General features: G+C 32.4%; 3 protein-coding genes and 1 non-coding gene across 4 annotated transcripts; 1 reads left to right on the top strand and 3 right to left on the bottom strand.

Annotated features, from left to right (window-relative positions):
* Positions 1 to 273: 273 nt before the first annotated feature.
* On the bottom strand, positions 274 to 390 carry LOC146958382 (U5 spliceosomal RNA). The gene has a single exon (XR_015025064.1). It is a non-coding gene; the product is annotated as a U5 spliceosomal RNA (small nuclear RNA).
* Positions 391 to 1,665: 1,275 nt separating this feature from the next.
* Positions 1,666 to 5,691, bottom strand: LOC146958381 (protein DETOXIFICATION 35-like). Its single transcript, XM_085739887.1, has 7 exons — positions 5,192 to 5,691; positions 3,740 to 4,365; positions 3,509 to 3,565; positions 3,041 to 3,279; positions 2,819 to 2,937; positions 2,173 to 2,259; positions 1,666 to 2,009 (listed from the first exon to the last, which is right to left on the bottom strand). The coding sequence occupies exons 1-7, from the start codon at positions 5,486 to 5,488 to the stop codon at positions 1,929 to 1,931; spliced, it is 1,506 nt and encodes a 501-aa protein (XP_085596013.1). The 5' UTR covers positions 5,489 to 5,691; the 3' UTR covers positions 1,666 to 1,928.
* An 8,483-nt stretch (positions 5,692 to 14,174) lies between these two features.
* LOC146958380 (uncharacterized) lies at positions 14,175 to 16,577 on the top strand. Its single transcript, XM_085739886.1, has 5 exons — positions 14,175 to 14,332; positions 15,130 to 15,222; positions 15,314 to 15,829; positions 15,921 to 15,976; positions 16,056 to 16,577. The coding sequence occupies exons 2-5, from the start codon at positions 15,165 to 15,167 to the stop codon at positions 16,242 to 16,244; spliced, it is 819 nt and encodes a 272-aa protein (XP_085596012.1). The 5' UTR covers positions 14,175 to 14,332; positions 15,130 to 15,164; the 3' UTR covers positions 16,245 to 16,577.
* Positions 16,578 to 19,100: 2,523 nt separating this feature from the next.
* Positions 19,101 to 24,788, bottom strand: LOC146958379 (ferric reduction oxidase 4-like). Its single transcript, XM_085739883.1, has 8 exons — positions 24,566 to 24,788; positions 24,342 to 24,450; positions 24,049 to 24,237; positions 23,236 to 23,470; positions 21,273 to 21,600; positions 20,810 to 21,050; positions 19,698 to 20,407; positions 19,101 to 19,541 (listed from the first exon to the last, which is right to left on the bottom strand). The coding sequence occupies exons 1-8, from the start codon at positions 24,720 to 24,722 to the stop codon at positions 19,402 to 19,404; spliced, it is 2,109 nt and encodes a 702-aa protein (XP_085596009.1). The 5' UTR covers positions 24,723 to 24,788; the 3' UTR covers positions 19,101 to 19,401.
* Between the last annotated feature and the right edge of the window lie 72 nt (positions 24,789 to 24,860).

The raw sequence follows: 24,860 nt of genomic DNA, 5'->3' as shown, positions 1-24,860 counted from the left end.
TTTAAAAATTATATAATAAATTGCTCTAAAGTCTAAACTAACTAATTATATTTAAGTAATTTTTTTTAAGAAATTAAGGTGAACGATTTAAATACAGATACTTACAGACTAGTAAGAATATAGGTAAAATGGGTTGTTTCTAAGATATATCAATAAAAAAATCAATATAATTTGTTCTAATTATTAATTAGTATGATTAATTGTAATAATATTAGCTAATTAGCTAATTGATATTAACAATTAAAAATAGAAAAATTTGACCTATTATTGCAGAGCCCTCAATAAAGAGGACTCTTCCAAAAACTAACGTATGCCGCTAAATGTGACACTGACACGGTATTCTTTAGTAAAAGGCGAAAGAATAGTTCGCTATGTCATTATCACACGGCTCCGTGTTTAACAATGAGTGAGGTCCTTTCTTTTTATATGCGAGCAACTCAGCCTCGCTTTTGGATTAGACGATGTGGGACTTGAGTCACAACATAGACATAGACTTCCACTCACTTAGCTAGTTTTTAGCACCCTTGACAATAGACAAACTGCCGTCAAAATTTTCTCCCTATTCACTCATCCACACACCTGATTGCAATGTTTGATACTTTTTCTTCAATTTCATATGTTTAAGATCACTTTAAATTTCCTCATTATCTCAAATCTTGAAGATTAAACATGTAATAGAAGCTTCCCTTCTACAGAAAGAGACCAAGATATAATGAGGAGTATTCTATATTCCCACGATGCCTATGCTTCAAATATTGCTAACCGTTGCTTCCCCTATATGAAGTTACATTAAAATACTTCTTTCTTCACAAGCTTCAGAAGCCTCCTTCTTCCTTGGCATGATGTCTTTCATTCCCTTTCATTTCTCTGGAATATTCTCTAATCATTTTTTTTCTATCTGCAACAGTAGTACAAGAATACAAATGACTATTTCTATGCCTGAAAAACTAGAAGAATTAAGCACCACGTACCGCCACTCAGTTTCTCATCCCTCCTTCCATTTTCGTTTAATTTTTTACCAAACTTTCAATATGGATTTATATATCTCATTTCTGTAGGTTGTTCAGTTGTTGTATGCCAATGCCCTTATAAAACTCCTAGTTATTACTACATTTTATCTACTTTCACAAGTGCTAGTTGAGAAATTCATTAAAATTTGTATGGCCATATGAAAATTGCGTACTGAAACTATCTTTAACAGCAACATTTGACATGACTGGTACAAATCTAAGTTACATTGCTACCTCTAATGATTCTATCATTTCACAACTAATCTGTCATGATGCATATTCCTCTCACCTGAGGGTGGTCTCTTGGCATCCCCCTATCAATGGGTTGAACAAAGTCTATATTGATGGCAGAGCTTTTGGCAACTAGACAATGCAGGTTTTGGAGGGTTGCTTCAGAATTATAAGAATTCAAGGTTTTTCTCAGTTGTGTGGAATTGCTCCTAATCTTGTTACTGAGTTACTGTCTATCTCCAATGGCTTATCTTATGCTTGAAATGCTGGTATAAAGGAGACAATCTTGGAATCAAATTCTTTGATTGCCTTAAATCTCACCAAAGATGGTGTATCCATGCATCATCACAATGCTAACATTTGAAGATACCATGCTTTTAGAGAAGAACATGAATGTGCAAGAGTAAACGAAAAACACTGATGGTTCGCTAAGAAGCTATATAATTAAAAGATGGAATAAAAAAATTGGCAAAAATTTGAAAATTTTTCTGTCTTCAACATTTCTCAGCAGCAACACAACACAGACAGATTATGTCCTGAACCTAATTGAAAGAAAGAAACTACGACATTACAATGCAAAATGGTCAGAAAGGATATTTGAGACCATTATCCCTAATTTTACAAAAGAACGGATAGGAAGTGGGAGATACATGCAGCTTTATGCAGAATACAATGTCTTGTCAACTTCTATGGCTTGTCCACCCCATTGCTGTCAACTTCTATGGCTTGTCCACCCCATTGCTGCACCCGTGCAGATGTATTATCCACCTACAATTGAGACGAGTCAAATGATTGAAAGCAGTGAGAATCTCTAAATTCATTCAAGCTAGTTATATCATAGGAAAGAAAAAGGGTGATCAATATCATTTTTCTGTAGTGGTCAAGAGAGAGAAAATCCAACATGAATCTTAGAATGAGAAGTATTGCCCACCTCTTTGTTCCAATTGGTTTTGTAAAGTATCCCCAAGAGCAGCAAGGTTTGGAGGAGAATTCCACATATCATACCTCCCCAAAGTCCCTAAAGAAATTCAGAATCATTAGAAAGAGTTGTTCACTTCTTTTCTTTTTTCCGTTTTTACTTTTTATCTTCTACCTATAAATCGGTCAATGAATCTTTGGATAGAGAAGTTTATCAAAAAGAGGCATTAACGCAGGAACCAGCCATGACATTAACATTTTTCACCCAACAGCAAACAAGTAAGGATGCATTTACCTTCTAACAACATTTTCAGTTTCAATTTTTACTTCGTATGTGGGTAGATAATATGACATATGATTATTGATTTTCTTTCTTAATTTTGATAGAGAAAAGATGCAAGCAAACTCGAGAAAATACATACCACAATGTTTTGAAATTTTTCAGAATTTTCATTAAAATGCATTTTAAAAAAATTCCATAATACTTTCTCTAATGTTTATTTTATCACTGGAAATAGAAACAGGAAAACGGGCACTGATCTTTTCCTTCTTCTCATTTTTGCAGATCCAAATGTAAAAGTTTATGTTTTACTAAATTTATGAAGTTCATCGAGGTTTAGAACGAATAGAAATAGAATAGTGAATAGCGAATACATTACCTTAACCCCCAATTCTGCAACATTACCAAGAATATACCCTAGTGGAAGCCCAAACAAGTAATAACAACCTACGTTGATGTAAGCCACCAAGGCCTGCCACCCACCTCCGACAGCAACACCTGTAAGAATAATTTCAAGTTGGTGAATAGAAGATAAACTACGGCGATGATCTGTTAGTTACCCTTCATGAAGTAGACAAGGAAAATGCTAACAAATTCATACCCGAAATCACTGGTTGAACACTGTTTAGAACCATTGTCACGGCAAGGATGTTTCCCAGTTCTGCAACCGCCACTTGCAAAGTCTTACTATTGGTAAAAACAATGGCAAAATAGTCTTTAGTTACCAAAATTACACCCATGAAGAATATTCCCATGAAAAGAGATTGAAAGACTGTCACGTAGACAGAGTATTTGGCAGCTCTTGGATGTCGAAGTCCGAGTTCGTTGGAAACTCTGACACTGAAAACAAGAAAAATACAAAGGTGAATGAAACAAAAATGACAATAGAAAAACCTATATCAATATGCTTCCAATGCTAATAATGCCAAGTTGTTATACATATCTAACAAGTAGACACATAACATGATCAGACTCGTACCAAGGAACTTAGCATCTGGGTACCTTGGAATTTCACGAATCATAAATTGGAACAACTAACATCAGTAAGACATAACTTTCTGCTGCATACCTTATAGCTGCATTTACTCCAATGAAGATCATGCCTTCCCATCCATTGAAATTCATACTATAAAACATCATTGAATGTATTAGCAAAAGGTTAAAAAACATCCATAATTTCAACAACTGATTACTAATATCAAACTACAAACTGCTTGATAGAAACTTTTGTCTCGGTTTATGTAGTCATATCGTATTTCATTTACAGCAACACGAAGTGGAACTGCAACCATGAGCTTACCATATGGAGATGGAATCAACAGCAATCACTGCGTTATCAAGGTGGCCAGCAAGAACTATGAGACTCATCATATACCAAATTTCAAGGCAAAGCATAACAGCCGACGCAATCGATAGCCTAACAAAAGCCCATATATCCTTAATAGCCAACCACGACAATCCATTCCAACAATCCTTACACCAAACCACCACATAACCAAGTTGAGCCAATGTAATTCCCCAACTCGTGACATCGAATGCAATTGCTGCACCAGTTAAGCCTAAATCTAATACATAAATTAAGAGCCAGAGCAACCCAATATGCACAATTAGAGCCACTAATCCAATCCAAGCAATGACATTAACCTTACTTTGAGACTGAAGGAACTTTTGGGTTGGAAAGTTTAAGGAAAGTGAGAGAAATTGAGGAATTACTAAAAGAGCAAAACTTCCAGCAAGATCAGCCATATCTTCCTGTTGGCCAAGAAGTTTCAAAATTGGAGCAGCGAAAATGTATATTGGCAATAGGATAATACTTGTCACAAATAAAATTATCCACGACCGTTGCATGTAAACACCAAGCATATGAACCTGTCCAGCTCCAAAAGCTTGACCGCAGAGCGTCTCGGTCGCACTCCCCATACCTAACTACAGGTTTAATAGAGTACCATCAATATTTGTCCTTAAAAAACAACATTCAGTTAACAAGAAATACGGTATCTATACAACTTGGTTTCTGTTTTGAAGCCAAACTTTCATGCCAAAATAACAATCAATAAATACACAACACAAAACAGAAGTCAAATAAATAAAAAATCAATTAGAACTTACATTTGACACTGAAAAAATATATTTTTCCCACAAGATAATATGAAAACACTACAAATGCTTTGCATCTTCATAATAACAATAATTACAGGGGATGTTTGGATTGAGCTTATTTGAGCTTATCTACTGACATAAGTTTGGTGAAACTGTTTAGGAGAACTTATGAAAATAGCTTAAGACAATTTTCATAAGCTTTTTTCAATATGTTTCCATAAATTAACCAATATAAATTATAAAAAAAGCATATAGCACGTACAAAAACAACTTAACATTATTTTATCTTTTGCTATAAAAATAGCTTACACATAACATAAGCGCTTTGAATGCTTAGTTTTGTACTAAAAAACTCTTCTTCCTAGTTTCTTTTTCAGGAAGGTAAAACTCAACAAGGACAATGAGAGAAAAAAAAAAAAAAACTAAATTTAAGCTGCAATGAAATAAAGGAAAACATTTTCTTAGTTTGAAAGACTAATAAAACAGTAAGAAAATAGAAATCAGCATAAAAATATATCAAAAAATTCAGCAAAAATCTCTGATTTTCATTCCCATTCATGAAACTATAGAATAAAATATAATAAAATAGTGGGGTTTAGCTATAATGAAGAAAAAGAAGAAAAAACAAAACTTTTGATTGAAAGAGACTAACCATGAAGCCAAAAGCGAAAGTGCCAATGACAGAGTTAATAAGAGAAATAGCAGAAAGTTCAATGTCACCAAGATGACCAACGAAGATATTGGTGATAGAGTTAACACCATATTGACACAATATGTTGAAAACTATTGGCAATGCAATTTTCCATATTCTCACTGTTTCAATAGCGAATACTTTCCTTGCTTGTTTGAACCCTTTCACTTCCAAGTAGTCGCCACCGTCAACCTCTAATAACTCCGACGAAGATGACGTCGCCGCCGTGGTGTTGAGAAGAGGAGTGTGAGAGTCCATGTTGTCAATCACCGTACACGTGTATGGCGGTGATTGACGGGTTGTTGAATTTGAGGAGTGAGATTGATTCAGTGAAGTGTACTTAGTTCAGTTGAGTTGCAGCATTTTTATAGGAACAAAGACTTAACACTTTAAATTCGTGCCGAACTTGTTGGAGGAGTACTAGTAAAGGGTGAAGATGCATTTATAGTGCACTTCATTCTAGAGGTAGATGCTATTTATGATTATTTTCTTTTTATTTGACAATATTTTTTTGTTAAATTATTCATTACATTCATGGATCCGGATCCCCTCCTACTTTATTGTCTCCTGCTATCTCTGCTGCCCTATTTACCATCGTCGGATCAATCTGATGGTTGAGAGAGAGAAACAATTACAAACTAAAAGAAAAAAGAAATTAATTATCTCGTGAATCACTCCACTCAAATGCAACCTTCCATTGTCGGGGACCACGCACGGGGGACAACGAGATGGCCCTGCGTTTGGTGGCGGAGGGCGAGGTGGCCTTCCTAGACTAAATCTTTCTAAGAGAAAGCAGATTACGCTTTACAGAAGAGTAAACAATCAAACGTATTTAGTTAAACTAATAAAACTAGTCGGTTCTGGGTAACCTCTCATTTATTTAGCTTGGTGTTCTTTAACTGGGGGTTACTGCTTGTTTTCTGTTTTTTTCAACTTGTGCTTTTGGTTGTTTTCTCCTTCAATAAATTTGAATTTGCTTTTAAAAAAAGAACATAAGGGTGTCTAACTTTTGTTTAAAAATAACAAAGACACACTACCAAAAAAAAGAAATAACAATGACAAAAAAATCCCATGAGGATAAGAATTCTTGAAGAGTGAGAGATTTCAGAGCAGATGAACTTGGGGTGGAGATGGGGTCTTGGACTATGAGAGATAGTGTACGTTTCTCTCTCTATTTCCTTTTTTTTTATTGTTTTTTGTGCCTCATCCATTGGATTGATCAGACGGTCAGGAATAGAGCTGGAGAGATGGTAGGAGATAATAAGGCATGAGAGGATCCAATTCCTTACATTCATACGTCTTGGTAGAGACCATGCATACTATATGCAAGGTCCGGGGGTTCAAACCCCGACCACCACAAAAAAATTCATTACATCCATACTTCTCTAAATCTCTCAAAAAAAAAATCCATACTTTTCTAAAATAATTCTAGTTTCTCTAAAAAAACCTAAAAAAATATTCAAGTTGATTTTTGTAATCTATTTTTTTTTGGTTAAAATATTCATTACATGCAACTACATATGTTTGCGATAAATAATTTATCGGAGGAGATGGATAGCTTAATTGGTTTAGCCAAGTGATTTAAGAAGTTGATGGGTTAAAAGTTTAGGATAGAAATCTTGGCAACGAAGAAATTAACATAATAATCTAATCGAGTAAAGGAGAATGTGTGTGTATTCTTGATTTTTCGAACAAAAGGCAAATTAATATTCGTCAAAATCACTTCTTAAAAAATATATATATCGAAATCGGCTATCCGATTCATTTAGAGTCGTCCCTAACGAGTTTAGAGTTTCATCACATGGGACCGCCAAAAATAACATTTACAAACCACATGAAGTAGGTGTTATAAATGTGTCACACACTTTTTGAATCTCAAATTAATGGTCGAAATTGTTTAAAATTGATTATACTATTATGTAAATGAGTCACGTGATATCATATGAATGACCATGATCATTTGTTGCATCTATACACATGCTTTTCCATACCAAAAAAAATAGTGATTTGGTCGTTTGAAATCAATGTTGTTTTGTTCGTCGTCTTGATGTAACATTATTTAATTCCTTATAATGTTTTGGGAAATGCTAACCGGTGCCCCCGGGGCACTGGTTAAAGATATGAAAAAGGAAATTATATAGTAGTTAATGCATTGAAATTGTGTAATTAATTTATAGTAAAGTCAAAAACAGTTTCCTTTTATAGTAATAATTCCCTTTTATGATATGCTTAACCAGCCCCGGGGGCACCAGTTAGCAGGACCCTAATGTTTTTTTTTTTTAGTAAATTAATTCCTTATATTGTTATGATGTTTATTTATTCAAATTGATAGATTAACTTCAGTCCATTATAGGTTACTTAGTGATTTGAACATCCATGTTACAAAACATAATATATTGGTATTTCGGTCATTGTAATTTTATCACATTTATAGACATTTTGTCATTTTATACTAATATCGATTTACATGTTGTAAATTTATTCGTGATATTCTATCAATTTGAATGATTGAATACTTTTTTTACAATCATATAAACTTATTATTTTGATAAAATAAAAGCTTATTCATTGTTGTGGACTGTGGCCATGAAAAGTATTTATTGGAGGTTTTATTTGACTTTTAAGAAATGGTCATGTTAAAATGTTCAAAAGCTTGCCTTTTCATTCTGATAGTGATTTTAAAAGTGCACATGATTTTGCTTTAATTGTGATTTTATTCAATTGCTATGCCAGGGTGTGCTATTTTTTTTGTGTCGTTCTAAAATAAGGTGACAACTATTTTTTTTGTTTGTAAAGATGGGTGACAACTATATTTCCCATATTTTATCAATGAATGGATAAAAATTTACCATTACAGCATATCTATAATGGGATGGTTTTTATTTTAAAGATTTAGTATCTAACAATTACTTCTATTCTTTTTTGGTAACAACAATTACTTCTATTCTATTGAGGAAGAAAAAAAAAAGTATCTATTGGAGAGAGGTGTTTTATGTAACACTCTCTCTTTCAGTGAGACCCGCGTCTTTTTAATATTAAAATATTAAATTGTAATTATGTAAAGTTATTGATTGATGATTAATGAGGCAGTTTAAGAAATTTGTATGATATTCTGAATTTGAGGGATTAAGTGTTTACTACATATTACTATTAAAATATTAAATGATACGTAAATTTTGAGTTCAATATCATAAAGTGGTATTTTTTTTTTTTAACAAGGTAAAATGAAATATATTAACCAACCAAATGTAACCAAAAAAAAAAAAAAAAAACCAACCAAACAATCTCTTTAAGACAAGACGTGCCAAAAAGATGCTGAAAATACACAAAATATGTTGAAAACTTTTGCCTTTAGCCACCGATAAGAAAGCCTCTTTACTTTGTCGAGGAGCTGAAAGATTGATTTTTTCTTATTATTAAAAATCATATCATTCATTTCCTTCCAAATAACTCAAACACACGTGAACCAAAATAAGTGCATAAAAGAGTGTTGTACTTTCGAACCACATGTAAAGTAAGCAAACTGAACAAAACAATTTGTGATCCCAAGGGGGTTAGCAAAAGAAAACCCCAGTCAATCACAAAGCATACACCACAAAGAACAAAAAATGGAACAATGAAAAAACAAATGGTTTGTCGTTTCTACTTTCCCACACCCACTCACACCACGCTGAAACAAGTTATCTCTGGTAGGTAAGTTATTGCGCATAAGACGCCAAGTAAAAACTAAAACTTTCAGAGGAACATATTTATGCCAAATCAAGTATGAAATCGTGTTATATACTGATGTGCTTGCGGACCAGTGAGAAAATGATACACACCTCAAACTGGAATAACCATTGTCCCGATCTAACTGTCACCTCCATTGATCCTCATAATCAACCTGCAAATGCACATATGAAAGTAAATCCTCTAGTATTTTTTTTAAATTAACAATTGCTTTTTTAAGATCCCCTAAAAAAATGTTTTTAAGAAATAGTTAATATTTGTGATTCTTTAACATGTGTCTCAAGACATAAATTAGCATGTCACTTTCTTTTAAAAATCTTGCTAACGAGAGTATTCTAAAGACATTGATTAAGAATTTCATAAAAGAAATATTTATTTTGAACATACAAGTTGTTACTTTGTCATGGTAAAAAATAAATTACTTTTTCATATAGACTTACTTTGTGTTAACTTTCTCTAATCAAAGAGCTGGATTCAAGTGATTAATAAACTTCATTAATGATGAATTGTTTAAAAGACTTTGAGTTTGATTTATGGGTGAAACAATTCTTTTCGGTTAAACGCTTTCCCGAATTCAACCTTTAATAGTGCTGGTTATTGATTTAAGTTTTATTATTTGATTCATATAAGCTTATTTTAACTAGTGTATTGATTCCACTTATTAGCATTTCCTATTTTTAATTCCTAAACTCGTCATTTGATTATTTTGCACATCTCATTTTTTAGGAGATTTTGCACATCTCTTTTTTCTTTTTTCTTTGAAACAATTTGCACATCTTATTTAATGATAATATATATACACACACTTAGATAAATCGTGTATAAGTATCAAACAAACAAAGTAATTTTAGATTTATAGATATTTATTGAAAATAGATATAAATATTTTTTCCCTAAAAAAAAGATATAAATATTTTTGGGCTTTGCCCTCTTTTTGTACCAAAAAAAAATATAAATATTTTTTATTTGTAAAAAAAAAAAAAAGATATAAATATTTTTACATAATATACTTTCGTGCGAGTTTGGTAAAATAGATGGTGCAAGATCGACCACATATCTCTTATATTTACTACATAGTCTGAAATGATCAAATGGAAAGGTTGGGTGTAGACTTTCTAATTTTTGGGGGGTTGCATTGTGCTGTCGTGTGTGTTATTTCAAAAAGAAAAAATCGACAACAATGCTTTATTTCTTTGGTGCCACCCTGACGTAGGATGCTAGCAAGGTTAAAGCAGCTACAACATTCACAGTCTATACATCCATCTTTGAAGTCTTATATGAATCCATCCTTGAAGTCTTATATGAATTGTATGTGTATATATCACTTTTTTTAAGTAATGGTATATAGTTATATATTACATGTTTTTCTTCTTACATTTTTTGTTGCAGAATATTCATTCTTAATCAAGGTTTTCTAAAAATATATTTTCAATATAATTAATTAAAGCGAATTAAAAATAAATATATCTATATAAAGTTCTTTTTTGAAGAAGTCAAAATGATACTATATTAACCAACAACACTAATTCATACCAACACAAGGTGTGTTAGGAAATAATATGCAAAAGTACAAACAATTACAACGACAAACAAAATCATGAAAGTGAAAAAAAAAACTAGGGAAGCATACTATGCAGCTGCTCTTAAACACGATGTTATAATTAAACCAACTCCCAACCCCCAAATCGTCTCCCTCACGTAGGCTTCCACCAAATCGATCCCACCCTCCTTCTATGTAAAGCATGGCCCCCTTCCTCCCCATATGCACCCTCAACACACCTTATACCATAATACCATAACCTTCTGCATTCCTCATTCTCCCTCCAACACCATTTACCAAGTAATGCCACATTAAACTCCCTTATCCTTCTAACCCCCAACCATTCTTATCCTTCTTCAAAGAAATTGTGTCCCAATTAAGTCAACATATTTTTTTATAATCCTCATTTCTCCCAAAAAAAAACAATAAAAAATAGATTCAATAGAAGAAATGATACATATATGAGTCTTAAAGAATGAAAGAAAGTAGATCGGTGATAAAATACACACTTCAAAAGGACTGGACGACCCCCATAGAATACTCTGATTATTCCAAACTGAGAATGAATCTTGTTTCAATGCGGCCAATCATGGGCACCAAAATTTCAATTTTCTCAAGTCTCCTCCAATAGACAACCACAAATATATCTACATAGTACTAATTACTGAATTAAAATAATAATTTTGATGCGTTAAAAAATGGTTCATTGGACGGCCGTCCCTCCCGCCATGACCAGTACACCCATTGATATGTTCCATCATCCAATCAATTGTCATATAATAATTTTATATTAATTTGCTTTAACATAAATTTAAATATAAACAAATCTTGCTATGGGTCCAACCAAACTCAAGGTAATTAAAACTTAACCAAAAAATAATATAAGAATCAATATGATAAAACTTGATTACAAATATGTATCTATTGTTATTTTAGGGAATATTATCGGTTCGTCATGATAAAACTTGGTCCAAATATAAACCCTAAATTTTCACCTGCTATAAGAGGTTGCATGCATGGGTTTACTGTTTACGTATTTTAGAGACTCGTGTACACCTCTAGTGTCTAGTCCCCACAGCAAGGATCTCTTATTCTTTTTCTTTGGGAGATCGAGTAGGTCAAACGGAAGGTTTGATATGACGATGCCACGATTTTGTTTTGATTTTGAAGTTGGTAATTTTACCCTCTTCTCTTTCTTAAATTCATCTGTACCTCGTTTGAGAAGCTAAACAAAAGTGTTCATAAGTGAGTGAGATCACAAATTGCTTTATTGACTTAGTACAACTTCTACAAAGAGATCTCATTTATTGCACTTGTCAATTGGCAATTTAGCATGTCACTTCTCCACACGGAAAGTATACCAACCACCATTCTCATGGTTCGTTCAAGATCTCCAAGAATGAAAATGAATAACCAAACCAAACATAGGTACGTAGACTTTAATTTGGATGCAGGCACTAACTAGCACTAGGACAATTTAACACGGAGAGTTGTACACCAACAATCGAAAATTATCTATAACAGAGATACGCCAATAAGAAAAATCAACTACAAACCGTGTAATTGGTTTTGTTTTGATCATATGATTCCAATGTGCTGATTATGTGTAGTCGAATTGCGCTAATCCAAATTCCATTTATGACTGTTTAGTTCAAGTGCGAGTGATTAATCTCACATAAACCATGAACAGTAAAATATTGAATATATAAAGATGTGACTTAATTATATATTTAATGACTTAAATATAATTGTTGTTTCTGGCACCGGGGGCGGAGTCAGCCATGTGTGAGAGTGTGCACCTGCACACCTTGGATTTTGAAATTACCTCTCCGTAACCATAGTTTATATGTATTTTGCATACCCTGACATTTTAATTTTGCATTTTCTTTGCTAGTAAGAAGTATAATTCAATGATTAATTTGATATTACATTGGATAAAAGTTATTAGAAAGATCAAGTCACTCAATATAATTCAAAATCATGGATTTTCCTTGCGTTCTCGCATATTTAAAGGGTATAAATACCCTATCCCAACAATCAGGGACGAATCCATGTATTAGAGTCTGTAGGCTTGTGCCTACACTAAATTTTGAGAATTTTTTTTAGGTGGTAGGAATAGAGTAATATATAGTTATAATTGAAATGTTGACTAAATGACACACACAAATCACACAACATTTTTCTATTGGCCCACACATAAACACACACTTTGAAACAAAGTTTATATATGTTTATTTAATGTTTCAAATATGTACGTGGTGCCCCCACTTTTCAAAATTCCTGGATCCGTCGCTGCCTACAATTTCAAGGGGTGAATTGCTAATTTACTCTCAAACAATACTATTTTTTTTTTAATAAACTCTCAAATTATATTGATTGTCAAAAATATAACTTTATCACTCACGAGAACAAATAGTGACATCTACTAACATCTATCATTGTTGGTATTTTTACATCAGAAAATTAAAAACTTTCTAAACTACCAAGTCCTCAAAACACCAAAAAGACTAGAGATGTTGTGGTGAGAAAAAAAAATCAAATAAACTACACACACACACACTAATTTTTTACTTCTTTTTTCTTCCCACTACTTGATGTATAGTTTTTTCTACATTATCCCTTGATGAATTGGGGGTAATTTACCCCAATCATTTTTTTTTTCATTTTCTTCATCTTTATTCTTACAATCAGTTGTTATTTTCATCGCAATAAGTATTAAGGATATCACCAATTAAAAACAACAAACATGAAGATGTCACGCCGTATGACAAAACATTAGATGAAACTCCAACCAACAAAAATAAAAATGTTTGAGAAAAGGAAGAAGAGAAAGAGTATGATGAAGGGGAAACTTTTGTTCGCGAGGGATCAAACTAAGTTCTAAATGACAAAGGTCAAGCAAGAGACCTTAAACAAGCACTTTACTAGAGGCAACCCACACATCTCATTTACTAGTAAAATTACTTTGTGGTGTTTTATTTGAAGTTTGAGGAGGGTAATAGCAAAAGGAAGCAAAAAAGGAAGAACGACAACCCACAAAAACATCAAGAAAATAAAACAACCAAAAAGTCAAGAGCATTACGACCACTCGTAATGGATGACTGCAACCATAATCATCTCAAACTCCAAAAAAAATCGATCATGCAAAACTCCATTACGAATTTAAAAATAGAGGTACCAAAAGTACCTTTAAACAAAGACTAATTTAAAAATAATATATATATATATATATATATATATATATATATATATATATATATATATATATATATATATAGTAGCCTTGAAAAAGGAAATGAAGTAAATCAAAACTGCTGACCAAAATATTATTTTACATCATACAATTGTTTTTTGAAAGACATCATGCAATTATTATTTTCAAGAATAAAAATGCATTATTTTATCATAAATTACATTTTTTTATATACAAAAATGAAATTTCTGGTAAAATAAGATGATAAGATTTTTTTTATTCGATAATTTAGACAAATGAATCAATACATACAAATACTGTTTTTTTTTTTTACGGTCATATCTGGTTTCCTTTTTCTCAAAAAATAAAAATCTTTAGTTTCCTAAATCCCCAAAACACTTTTTTTTTTTTTTTTTGCAACGGTAAGAAACAATACTATCCAATAGGTCATAAATGTAATTTGAATTATTGAAGAGGGACACAAATGTAAATGCAGGTGAAAGCAAGTTACCGTTGAACTATCGTTACGTTGCATAAAAGGTTTTCTCTCCGCCAAAACACACTTCAAAAAAACAAATCAAGAGGAAAAGAAAGTGATAAACGCGATTTTCAGAAATTAACAACAGAAAAGCGATTATTTGTAAGTTTTCGATTATGTTCTGAATTCTTTTTCATTTCAATTCTTTCTTTAATGTTGATTGGTAGGATAATTTTGATTGCATGAATTTTTTCTTCTTCCAGTGTTTGTTAATCGCTGGAAAGTTTCAGAAAAAAATCGATTATGATTTGCATGAATCAAAGAAATGTATTGATTTTTGGGTTTGTCTGCGCTTTATTAGGTTTCGAATTTGAAAGAAATGTATGATTTTTGTGTTTACATTGGATTTTGATGAAGGAAAATCGAAACCCTAGGTTTTCATTTGGGGCTTCACAATTGGGATTTTGGGGTTTCTTTTGTGGACGAAAAATTAACCCTTTTACAATATATGATTTTTGTGTTTACATTCAAGTTAGATGAGGAAAAATTGAAATCGTAAGTTTTCTTTTTGGGTTTCAAACTTTAGATTTTGGGTTTCTTTTGATGGTTGGGAAATTTAAATGTTGGGTTTCTTTATTTTATTTTATTTTGGATGAGAAATTAAGCATGTTTATTATTCTTTCCGAAGAATCAGACGGAGAATTTTTTCCTTACTGCATAATTAAAAGTCCATGAACATTGTTGTGAATTCATGATGTTTAGTGTTTACTTCTGAAACTGATTAATTTTACATTGTTATTTTATTCAATTCAATTTATTAAGATGAAGTAACTAGTGAAAGTAGACAAATGATGATTTAGCTGTCATCGATATTTTTTAAATGAATGATGATGACATTATGCACTGAATTATATGTGAAAGATTTCTAAGATGGCTTAACCCTTTTACAATATTTGCAGGGTGTTCATTTGAGATTAGCTACTTTAACCGCAAAATGGCTGCACGAACTGTTCGTTTGTTTCAAGACCAAAATGTCATTGATCATGTTAATGGTATTTTTCTGGTTCATTAAGTTTGAACATGTTTTGCCATCAATTGTTTATGTGTGTAGAATGGCTAGGCTGATTCTTAATGCTGGTGCAGATGCAGGAACTATGTCTATAAAGACAGATTTTGCAGGAAAGATGAAATCTAGGGCTGGAGGAAGAAAACCACTTGGTGATCTATCCAATGCAGTGAAGCCTATTGATATAGTAGATGGAAAGAAGGCCTTCAATGGTAGCACAATTAAACCCTCTGTCAATCAAACACCAAATCTACTCAAGTCCAAGAACAACCCCACTATTGTTCTACATAAGGATAAGGAAGTTGTTTCTGCCAAGGGAAAAAATCTTGAAATCAACAAAAGAACTGGCAGCAAAGCTTCTAAGAAGTCAAATACTGGCAGCAGGAGAGCACTTACTGATATCTCAAACTCGCTGCATGTACCTGATATGAAAAATAAGGACAGCCTGGACACTAGTTCTTTTAAAGGGAAATATCTTCATCCTGATGCAATCGCCGAAGAGCGGATGTTTCATAATCATGAAGAATGTATAAAATCACAAAGTCATGCATTGGATATGCATCATTTTTTCAAGACTGCTATACTTGGGGATGGTAATTAGTTATTTACTGATTCTAGATTCTGTTATGGTAATTTTGGCTGATCACTTTTACTTATTAATTGATTTATACATAACTTGATCAGATTTGGATGATGACATGAAAATTTCATTTGAACAGCCTGCTTTTAGCAAACTGAAGGTTCGTCTAAAACTACTTTCATTTCTCATGTGTTGTTTATCCTGTTTTGATTTTTCAACTATTTGGCCCTGCTTTTCAGTCTGATGATGCATTCCTGGAATTGAAGGAGATGCCTGAAGAGTTGCCTGATATGCCGTCTCCATCTGCTAAGCATGGTTCCCCAGTATGCTGCAAGAGTCCAGAATTTTCAAGGATTTCAATGTGGGATGACCCAGCTTTCGATTGCAATTTCACTTTGATAGAATCACCCAAATCGTCTAAAAACTGATTCTCTCCTGCAACAATATGAAGTACACAATACAGTAGATATTGTGCCACTCTTGTGATGGCAATTATTACTGTATTCTTTTGGAGATGTCTTTAATGGTTGTTTAGCTATTATCTTAGATTGATGATCTATTATCAATCTTAGATTGATAATATTGCTTAGAATATTGGTGTAGTAGATAGATATTTTGTGCCACTCTTGTGTTGGCATCTATTGCTGTATTTTTTTGGGAGATGACCTTGTTTAGCCATTACCTTTAACTGATAATATTGTTGAGAAGGTTTGTTTGTTTTGCCCAAATTATGTGAATGAGTGCTTAGCCTTTTCTTGATAGTATTTTGTGCCACTCCTATGATTGCAATTATTGCTGGATTCTTGTGAAGATGACCTTACTGTTTGTTTTAGATATTATCTTAGATTGACAATATTGCTAAGAAATATTGATCTGAATAGTGGTGGGGAGATCAATTGACTCCATCAATGTTATATTTGATTTAGTTTGGTTGTTTTCCCTTAGTAGTAAAGTTGAACGTACTTTAGACTGGAATGCTCGCTCGGAAAGGCATTTGTTATTCTGTCCACCAAATGTTATTCAATTAAAAAATTAAACATAATTTTCTACAGTTTTGATCTAAACTTAATTTTGCATTCATCGTAACCTCACGCATAATATGAACATGTAAATAAATCACTAGTATATGTTGTAAGCAGAACTAATAAATGGGGTAGGTGCTTTAAGAAGGAAATATGGTGAGGCGTATACGGAGTCCATGCCAGTTGACTTTAAGTTTTGTCTGAAAACAATCTGTGTTGTTTGAAAAATCTGGCAACCCTTATGGGGTTGGGTACTACTAATGGGATGCAGATACTAAAGTCAGGCACAACCCTTATTTAAGTATATTTAAACAGATAATTGTTTAACCTTTCTTGAAACTTGTTATTTCATATTTCAAATGAATCATTTTAACCTTTCTTTAATATCAACACCATTTTCTGTTAAAGTTAAAATCCATATGCCCAACACATCAATTATCATGAAGTTCCTGTTAGATTGTAAAATAACCAATTTTACATAGTACAATCAGAATAGTCATTTTGATAATCGTGTATGAGAAATTAGATATCCAGTGTCACACTTTGATCAGAAGGGTACTTGTAACAAAATAACACATGAAGCCCTTATAAATTATAGTTCACCAGCTCAAGCTAATGGACTCAAAATGTAAGTCATCTGTTGAACAAGATGCACAGATTGATGCTACTTCATGCCTCATTTTCCTTGGGCCACTAACAAGAACTCCAATACTTGATCTATCACAGTTACAAAGTATTTCTGCAGAAAATGAAAATGTATCCCTGTTTAAGGTTTTCCGTGAACATAACTTGCTATCTGTGTCAAATAAAATATATATGAAAACTTAAGCTGACGATCACATAAGTTTAGTAGCTTATCTTTCAATAGAGCACTAAATTTTTTGTTTGATGTCAATCAGCAGAGAACAATATAAAATAATTGCAACAAAATAATAAAATTATCTTCATCTTTATATCAGGCCTTTCACCATAATGAATTTTAGTTGTTTGGATAGAGGATTGGAGTGGAAGACTTCCTAACTCTGTCAGTTGGAGTCGATGTGTTTTTAACTGTCTCAAAGTCTTGTTCTGTTTTTTGTTCCAGAGGAAGGCTGATGTAGCTGCAATAACTATGGATACGCAAAAGAACAACATGCTAAGAATGCACCTTAAGAAATAAGGATATATCAGGTCAGAATTCTGATCCATAGGATATATGTAGTATCTAGCTAGGATGGCAATAATTAGAAGGAATAGTATAAAGGAAGTTGTGAGGATAAGTCGAAGATAGAGCCAACTGTTTTGTCCAAAGACTGCAGAAATTGGTTCATCAAATGCATTTGACTAGAACCATAATGTTTGAAAGAAGCTTTCTATCATTCTTTTCTTCTGGCTATTCCTCTCTTGTTACACAGGCTTCAATCTGAAGCTGCAAGCGTGATGTGTCAGGCGCAGTGCCTGAGACATGAAGGAGGAGGTCTATCCTTGTAAGATCAATTGACTTCTTGAAGGAACATACAAAAATTTGGGAGATTTTCTGCCTTTGGTGTTGGATTTAAATCGTAACGAACGGATTATCGAGATGAAAGGAGAAATGCCACTTCCTCCATTCACCATCACCTGCTTTTCATGTCTGTGTGAGTTTCTTTTTATCTGTAGATGCATTAGAAATATTAAATTCATATGCAGCTTATACACACATATATCAAATTGAATGCAGCATCACCTTTTGTATGCCTTAGGAAATAAATTTTAATCTAACGTAAAGAATGCTGACTTATGTTGCATTTTATGTTCTGAATCTGAAATTTTCCATAGAATGAAATTTATGAAAACAAAGAAGAAAGGTTCTTTTCCACAAGTCTCCAGTACATTGATCAACACTATGAACCACCATACCCCCATTAGAAAAACCTTTTAGTGTTAGGAAGTGAAATTGGTGAGAACACATTTTATAATTCATATTGACCTTAGTGTTCCCTCAATTTTAATTGTCACATATATTTCTAAGTACCAACTTGTGTCATTTTATGGACTAAATATAATATAAAAAGAAAACTTGTTCCCATAGAATAGAAAGTTAGCTTGTCCTTCGAAAAAAAATGAGGCAGAATGTATAAAAGAGTTTTGTCCACTCCTTTTATTATTAAATGCACTCTTTCTTTGGTCATCACAGTTAGTTAGTTAGTTATAGTTTATCCATGTCAATCACAAAAAGTCTTTGTTATTTAAAATATGCAAATTATATCAGTCATACATCAAAATAAAAAATCAGAATAGAAGTGGATGGAAAATGATTGTTAATCAAATCAAACGGTATAAACATTTTAGACAAAAACTACACACAAAAAAAAGAAAGATAAAACGAATACAATAATACAAATTATTAAGTGCAACTTTTGGGCACTTGCACTCAATATACATGCAAAACATAGAGGAAATAAAGACATCAATCATGTACACATGTGCAATTGCACTTGTTCACATTACCTAATTATAACATAGGAGAATCAACATGTACATTTTAGAGATGGTAGAAGGCATATATATATGTACGACATGTACAGTGATGCAACATTATAGGTCACCAATTAAAACTGATGGACTCAAAGTGAAGATTATCAGCCAAACCAGAAGCACAAATTCTAGCAACTTCGTGTCTCAATTTTCTTGGACCACAAACCATAACTCCAACATCTTTGCCTTTACACTCAAACAGAATTTCTGCAAAATTAACAAATTGTATATATCACTGTCCCATTGATACAATAGACATGGTAAAAGATATTAGTCTCAGCAGCTGCGTGCGGAAGATACTCAATTTACACACAACAATAAAAAAACTCAATGATATATACAAAATTACCCTGCCTCACTTACTCTTGAGATCAGGTCTTGCACCAAAATGTACATTGGTAGCTTGCACTAAAGATTGATGAGGAAGGCTTTCAAGCTCTCTTTCTGAACCATAAATCCATGACCCTGGTGATCTTGTTGGTGTTGGAACTTCTACATTCATTATTTGCTTATTTTCTAAAGTGTTCTGTCTCTTACACCAAAGAAATACAACGCTAGAACATATACATACACACGCACATAGTAGAAACATGTACCACATAACCTTGGAAGTCCAGTTATACACTTCACCTGTGTTATTTTCAATTGGATAAATATAGTAACGAGTAACAATTCCTAAAAGGAGGAGAAACATGATGAACGATGATGCAATTATAGCACCAAGCCATAACCAGTTATTTGGGCCTAATACAGCTGAGATAGGAGAATCAGAGAGGTTTGTTTTAAACCATATAGTTTGGATTTGTTTTTGAGTATCTCTTGAAGGTTCTTCTTTTTCTCTTGTGATGTAAGCTTCGATTTGTAACGGAAGCTGTGAGATTTGAGTTGTTGAACCAGAAACAGGAAGCATAAGATCTAACATGGTTAGATCAACATAGTTTTTAAAAACACAAACAAGTAGGAGTTTTGGAGGTTGAAATTCTTGTTGTTGGCTTTGAAATATGAGATCACGGATTATAGATATGAATGGAGTTATGCCACTTCCACCACTCACCATCACAATCTGCTCATGCCTGTTTTAGAGATAGAATGATGATAAATTAGCTTTCAACTGAAAACTGATTTGTTGCAAAAATAGAAACTGAAATCTAAAGAAAGACGGAGTAAAATGTAAAACAAAAACAGCCTAGATTTATGAACAATGTGACTACATTCCTAGGAGCAGAGCGGCTAGGTTTTACTTTTCACTACTCCGCCTGCTCCAATAGTTTTAAATTGCAGTCCGCAACAGTAATTTATCCTTATTTTATCACATTATAAACTTTTCCAGCATAAAGACAACCAGCAGTTTAACTATGAACGTCTATCCAGATTTCACAGATATGACTATGGGCAATGTACTCAAAGGAACATGATTCATAAGATAGAACTACAAACCCTTCATATACATAGTATATGAGCACTGCCAAATTTACCTTAGAAATTGTGCAGAATGTGGTCCATAGGGTCCTTCAACCGAGACATTAAGATGATCCAAAGATGAAGAAGAAAGTTCTTGATAAAGCTTGTTTGACCAGCTTCCCACATTTTTAATTGTAACACTAAGATAGTTCGTCTCCAAATTACAACTAGAAGACACCGTAAAAGGGTGCCATTGCAGCTTGGAAACCTTTGGAACATTTATGAACACCAAACTTGTGGGGTTATAGTATAAACCTGAAGTTAGGAAAAGTAAACAAAAAATGATAACTTTGGTTAAGTAAATGAAATAGAAGTTTCATGCTGATAATAATTTAAAAAATGTAAGTGATTGAATGTGACGACATGTGTTAGAGTCGTGTCAATGTCCGGATACTAGACATATGCTTCAATACAATGTGTTGGTGTTGCACATAGTTGAACAAATATATATTAGAAATAAATTTTGTATTGTCTTACTAGGATCCTTGGAGAAGTTGAGCTCAAGGGCATCACAAGGTAAAAGGCGAGCTGATAGTAACCGAGCATGTTGGCGAGATTGTAAGAATCTAAGGTGTCTATCAATGAGGAATAGGAAAATCCCAGGAGCAATCATGCACATGTATTCAACTCCAACATGGATGGCATAGAATAAGATATAGAGAATGTAGAGATGGTGAGTGTAGAAGAATACTTCATACATCTTACGCCTTATTCGTGGAATGCTTGTTATCCACATGGCTAATGCTATTAAACTTGCAATCTCTCCAGCTACATTGGATACATATGTCTTGCTCCACTCTAACGCCTGGGAAATCAAAATATTTGTAGATATATACATGCATGATTGGAACAAAAGCATTCATTCATAACTTTTATTTTTATGTAATATAACAAGTTTTACACCATCAACATATCACTATCAAATCATATTCATAACTTTAGAGATGCTTAAGATAAAAAAAATCAAATGTTTCTAATGATCTAGCATTTCGTGGCTATGGTTAAATGACGATGTAGATATTTTTACAAAGAAAGTACCATTAAAAAAAAGAACGTTTTATTAAAAAAGATTACAAGAACGTACCATTAAAAAAAATGAAAATATATGTAAGGTCCGGGGTTCAAACCCCGGCCACCAAAAAAAAAAAAAAACGAAAAATATAATAAGATATACATTACATTGTGTCATTGCCAAGAATCGAAGTGTAGGCTGTTTGTTTTGTGTATGTGCTGAGAAGTTATGAAAAAGTTCATATTAAAATCTTTTTTAATCCCTTTTCAATCTTTTCTAAGCTCCTTTCTATAAATTTTTCAATGTAATTGTTAAGCTCCTTTTTATTTTAAGAGCTTCTATAAAAATATGTTTGAACCAACTTCAAATTTTTGAGAAAAGACAAGCTTAAAAAAAGTTCGACCAAACACTAATAATGACCCGTAAGTACAACTCATATAATAAAATTATGCGAGACTTTGTTGGTTGCTAAGGTGCATTTTTAAAGCCACAGTATACCTCTTCTCTCCACTTAGTGTGTGTTAGTTTGTAATGCTCTTTGGAAAGAAGAAAAAAAGAGCCATCTTAATCTTAATTATTGGGTCCCCAACATGAATGAATTCTTCGAAGATTATTTTGGTGTTTCCACTCGAGCCAATCCCTTTAAACTATGAACTAGTGAGTAACCAAAAAAAACTATGAACTAGTGAGCCATTAATTAATCCCGTTTTCTTTGTAAATGCACATTTTCTATTTTTATTTCTTAAAATTTGTGTTATTTTCCCCTAAAAAAATTTGTGTTATTTTTAATTGTTAATAAGTAGAAAATAAACTTGTAAAACGAGTCCTTTTGATGGAGAGAAGATAAAATTCTAGGGCCTTGTTTAGAGATTTTTACATTAATCTTTTTTTTTAGGGAAGATTTTTACATTAATCTTTTGACAATTTTATTATTTTTGGAAATATAATACAATTATTCACTTTTTGGGCCGTAGTAAGAGATTTTATGGCCGATTAAGAGATTGATTATTATTATTTTTGTAAATAAGTTATTAATCTATGTGAAAATTTGAAAATGATGGACAACAAATATGAAAAACGAGTCTTATAATTAACGACAAAAATAATTTAAGTTTAAGATCGATCTAGACTAAATATCACTAACTTCATCAATGTTGTCCAAATGAAGGGACAGTATATATCATGCTCAATTCCAATCAGAAAGAGGCAGTAGATCCTTGCCATTATAGGACCTCAAATTATGCATAAACAAAAGACCTATATGGCTATATGAATGAGAACAGTAATTTCTTTTTCCTCGATCTATTTGGGGTAATTTGTTAAGATTGCACATAAAAAAAACACACACACACATATATATATATATATATATATATATATATATATATATATATATATATATATATTTATAAAGAAACATGTACATACCTCAACCATTTGATTGGTGATGCCCCAATATATGAAAAAACCTATGGTGTGTGCAGCAAAAAGAACCATAGATAATTGTCCAAGCCAGATATGATATTTGATGCTTGACTCAGATGTGAGACCAACAAGACGTAGAATGGAAGAACCTCTTGTTACTGGAAAGAACAAAAATGCCCAACATATGTTTCCTATGTAACCTAGTCTCAAAAATACACTCCTGAACTTCGCTTCCCATCTACAAAGACCAATAATCAATACCAAATTATAAAGGTATAATATTATTTTTTCATTCAGGTTAATTAATTGTTAACAAAGCAATTTATTATAACCCTCCGATGAAAAAATAAACTTTATCCGGAGAGTTATAATAAAGTTTGATCAATGATTCTATTAAATTTGAATTTGGATTTTTCCAAACAATTTTAACGAACTTTTACTTATGGCCGAATGATTAGAGTACTTTAGTTTGATCTGAATTGAATAATCATTGATCGGACTTTATTTTCCTTCCGACCGAATTTTAGATTAACCCTCGAGTTAAACTTTATTTTTTCATTCGGTCGGAAGGAAAATAAAGTTTGATCAATGATTATTCAATTCAGGATCAAACGAAAGTACTCTAATCATTCGGCTATAAGTAAAAGTTCATTAAGAATGTTTGGAAAAATCCAAATTCCAATTTAATAGAATAATTTGTTGTTAGGACTTTATCTACTTCATTGTCTTTGACGAACTCCAGACTCTAAAAATCGGAGGGTTAAGAAAAAAAAATTAACATGAAGTTAAAAGAAAAGTTTAGATAAAATTATTTACACTTTCTCGCCTTCTTTGTGCATATGGAGGTGAGCAAAACTGGTACGTAAGTAATTGTAAAGAGACCATATCAAAAGTGCAACAAACATGATTGCAAAAATAAGCTCCATAGCTGAAACAATTCCAATTGTAGGCATGACCAGGAATGGACGTCTCAGGAAACATAAACATTTTTTAAGAGCCCCAGTACTGAAACAAAAACATATATAATTTAGATAATTAATTAAAGATTCAAAGTAGTTAATTATTAAAGGCTAGCTAGGGTAAGTTATATAATTTAGAAACGAATCAACCTTGTGGAAGGTAACTTTTGTGTTATTTTTTCCCGATGAAGATGGAGATAAACACAACCTAGAGCTCCAATGAACATCATAGGGAATGTGAAAAGCAGGATATTTACCCCTAAAATCATTAACAATTAATGTAATAATATATCAATGAAGCATATAGATTGAATAATTAGATAATTATTTTTTTAGTTTCATAATATTTAGATCATTATAAAATAAGACCTAACCTTGCTCTCTGAAGTATGTAGAATTGAGCTTGATTTCTAGCTTGGGAGTCCATGTGTTTTTGTAGACCTTTGTGGGCAACAAGATCCAAACTGTTAGCCATCCAAGAAACATCAAAAGAAAAATGATCCTTAGGAATGTGTGGCTCTTCATCATCATACACTTTTGTGTGAAGAGAGAAAGTCTCAAAATGTAGTGAGTTTTCAGTTTACTGTACTATGATCTGCATCTTGTAGATTATGAATGTGTATATATAGAAAAGTCAGACACCTTAGGGCTGGCTACGGTGATGCTAAC

Source organism: Medicago sativa, chromosome 1 (assembly GCF_051527215.1).
Source record: "Medicago sativa cultivar Bolivia chromosome 1, Bolivia_mono, whole genome shotgun sequence".
Classification (NCBI taxonomy): domain Eukaryota; kingdom Viridiplantae; phylum Streptophyta; class Magnoliopsida; order Fabales; family Fabaceae; genus Medicago; species Medicago sativa.
The sequence above is the reverse complement of the archived record's forward strand: the minus strand, read 5'-3'. Positions and strand labels throughout refer to the sequence as shown.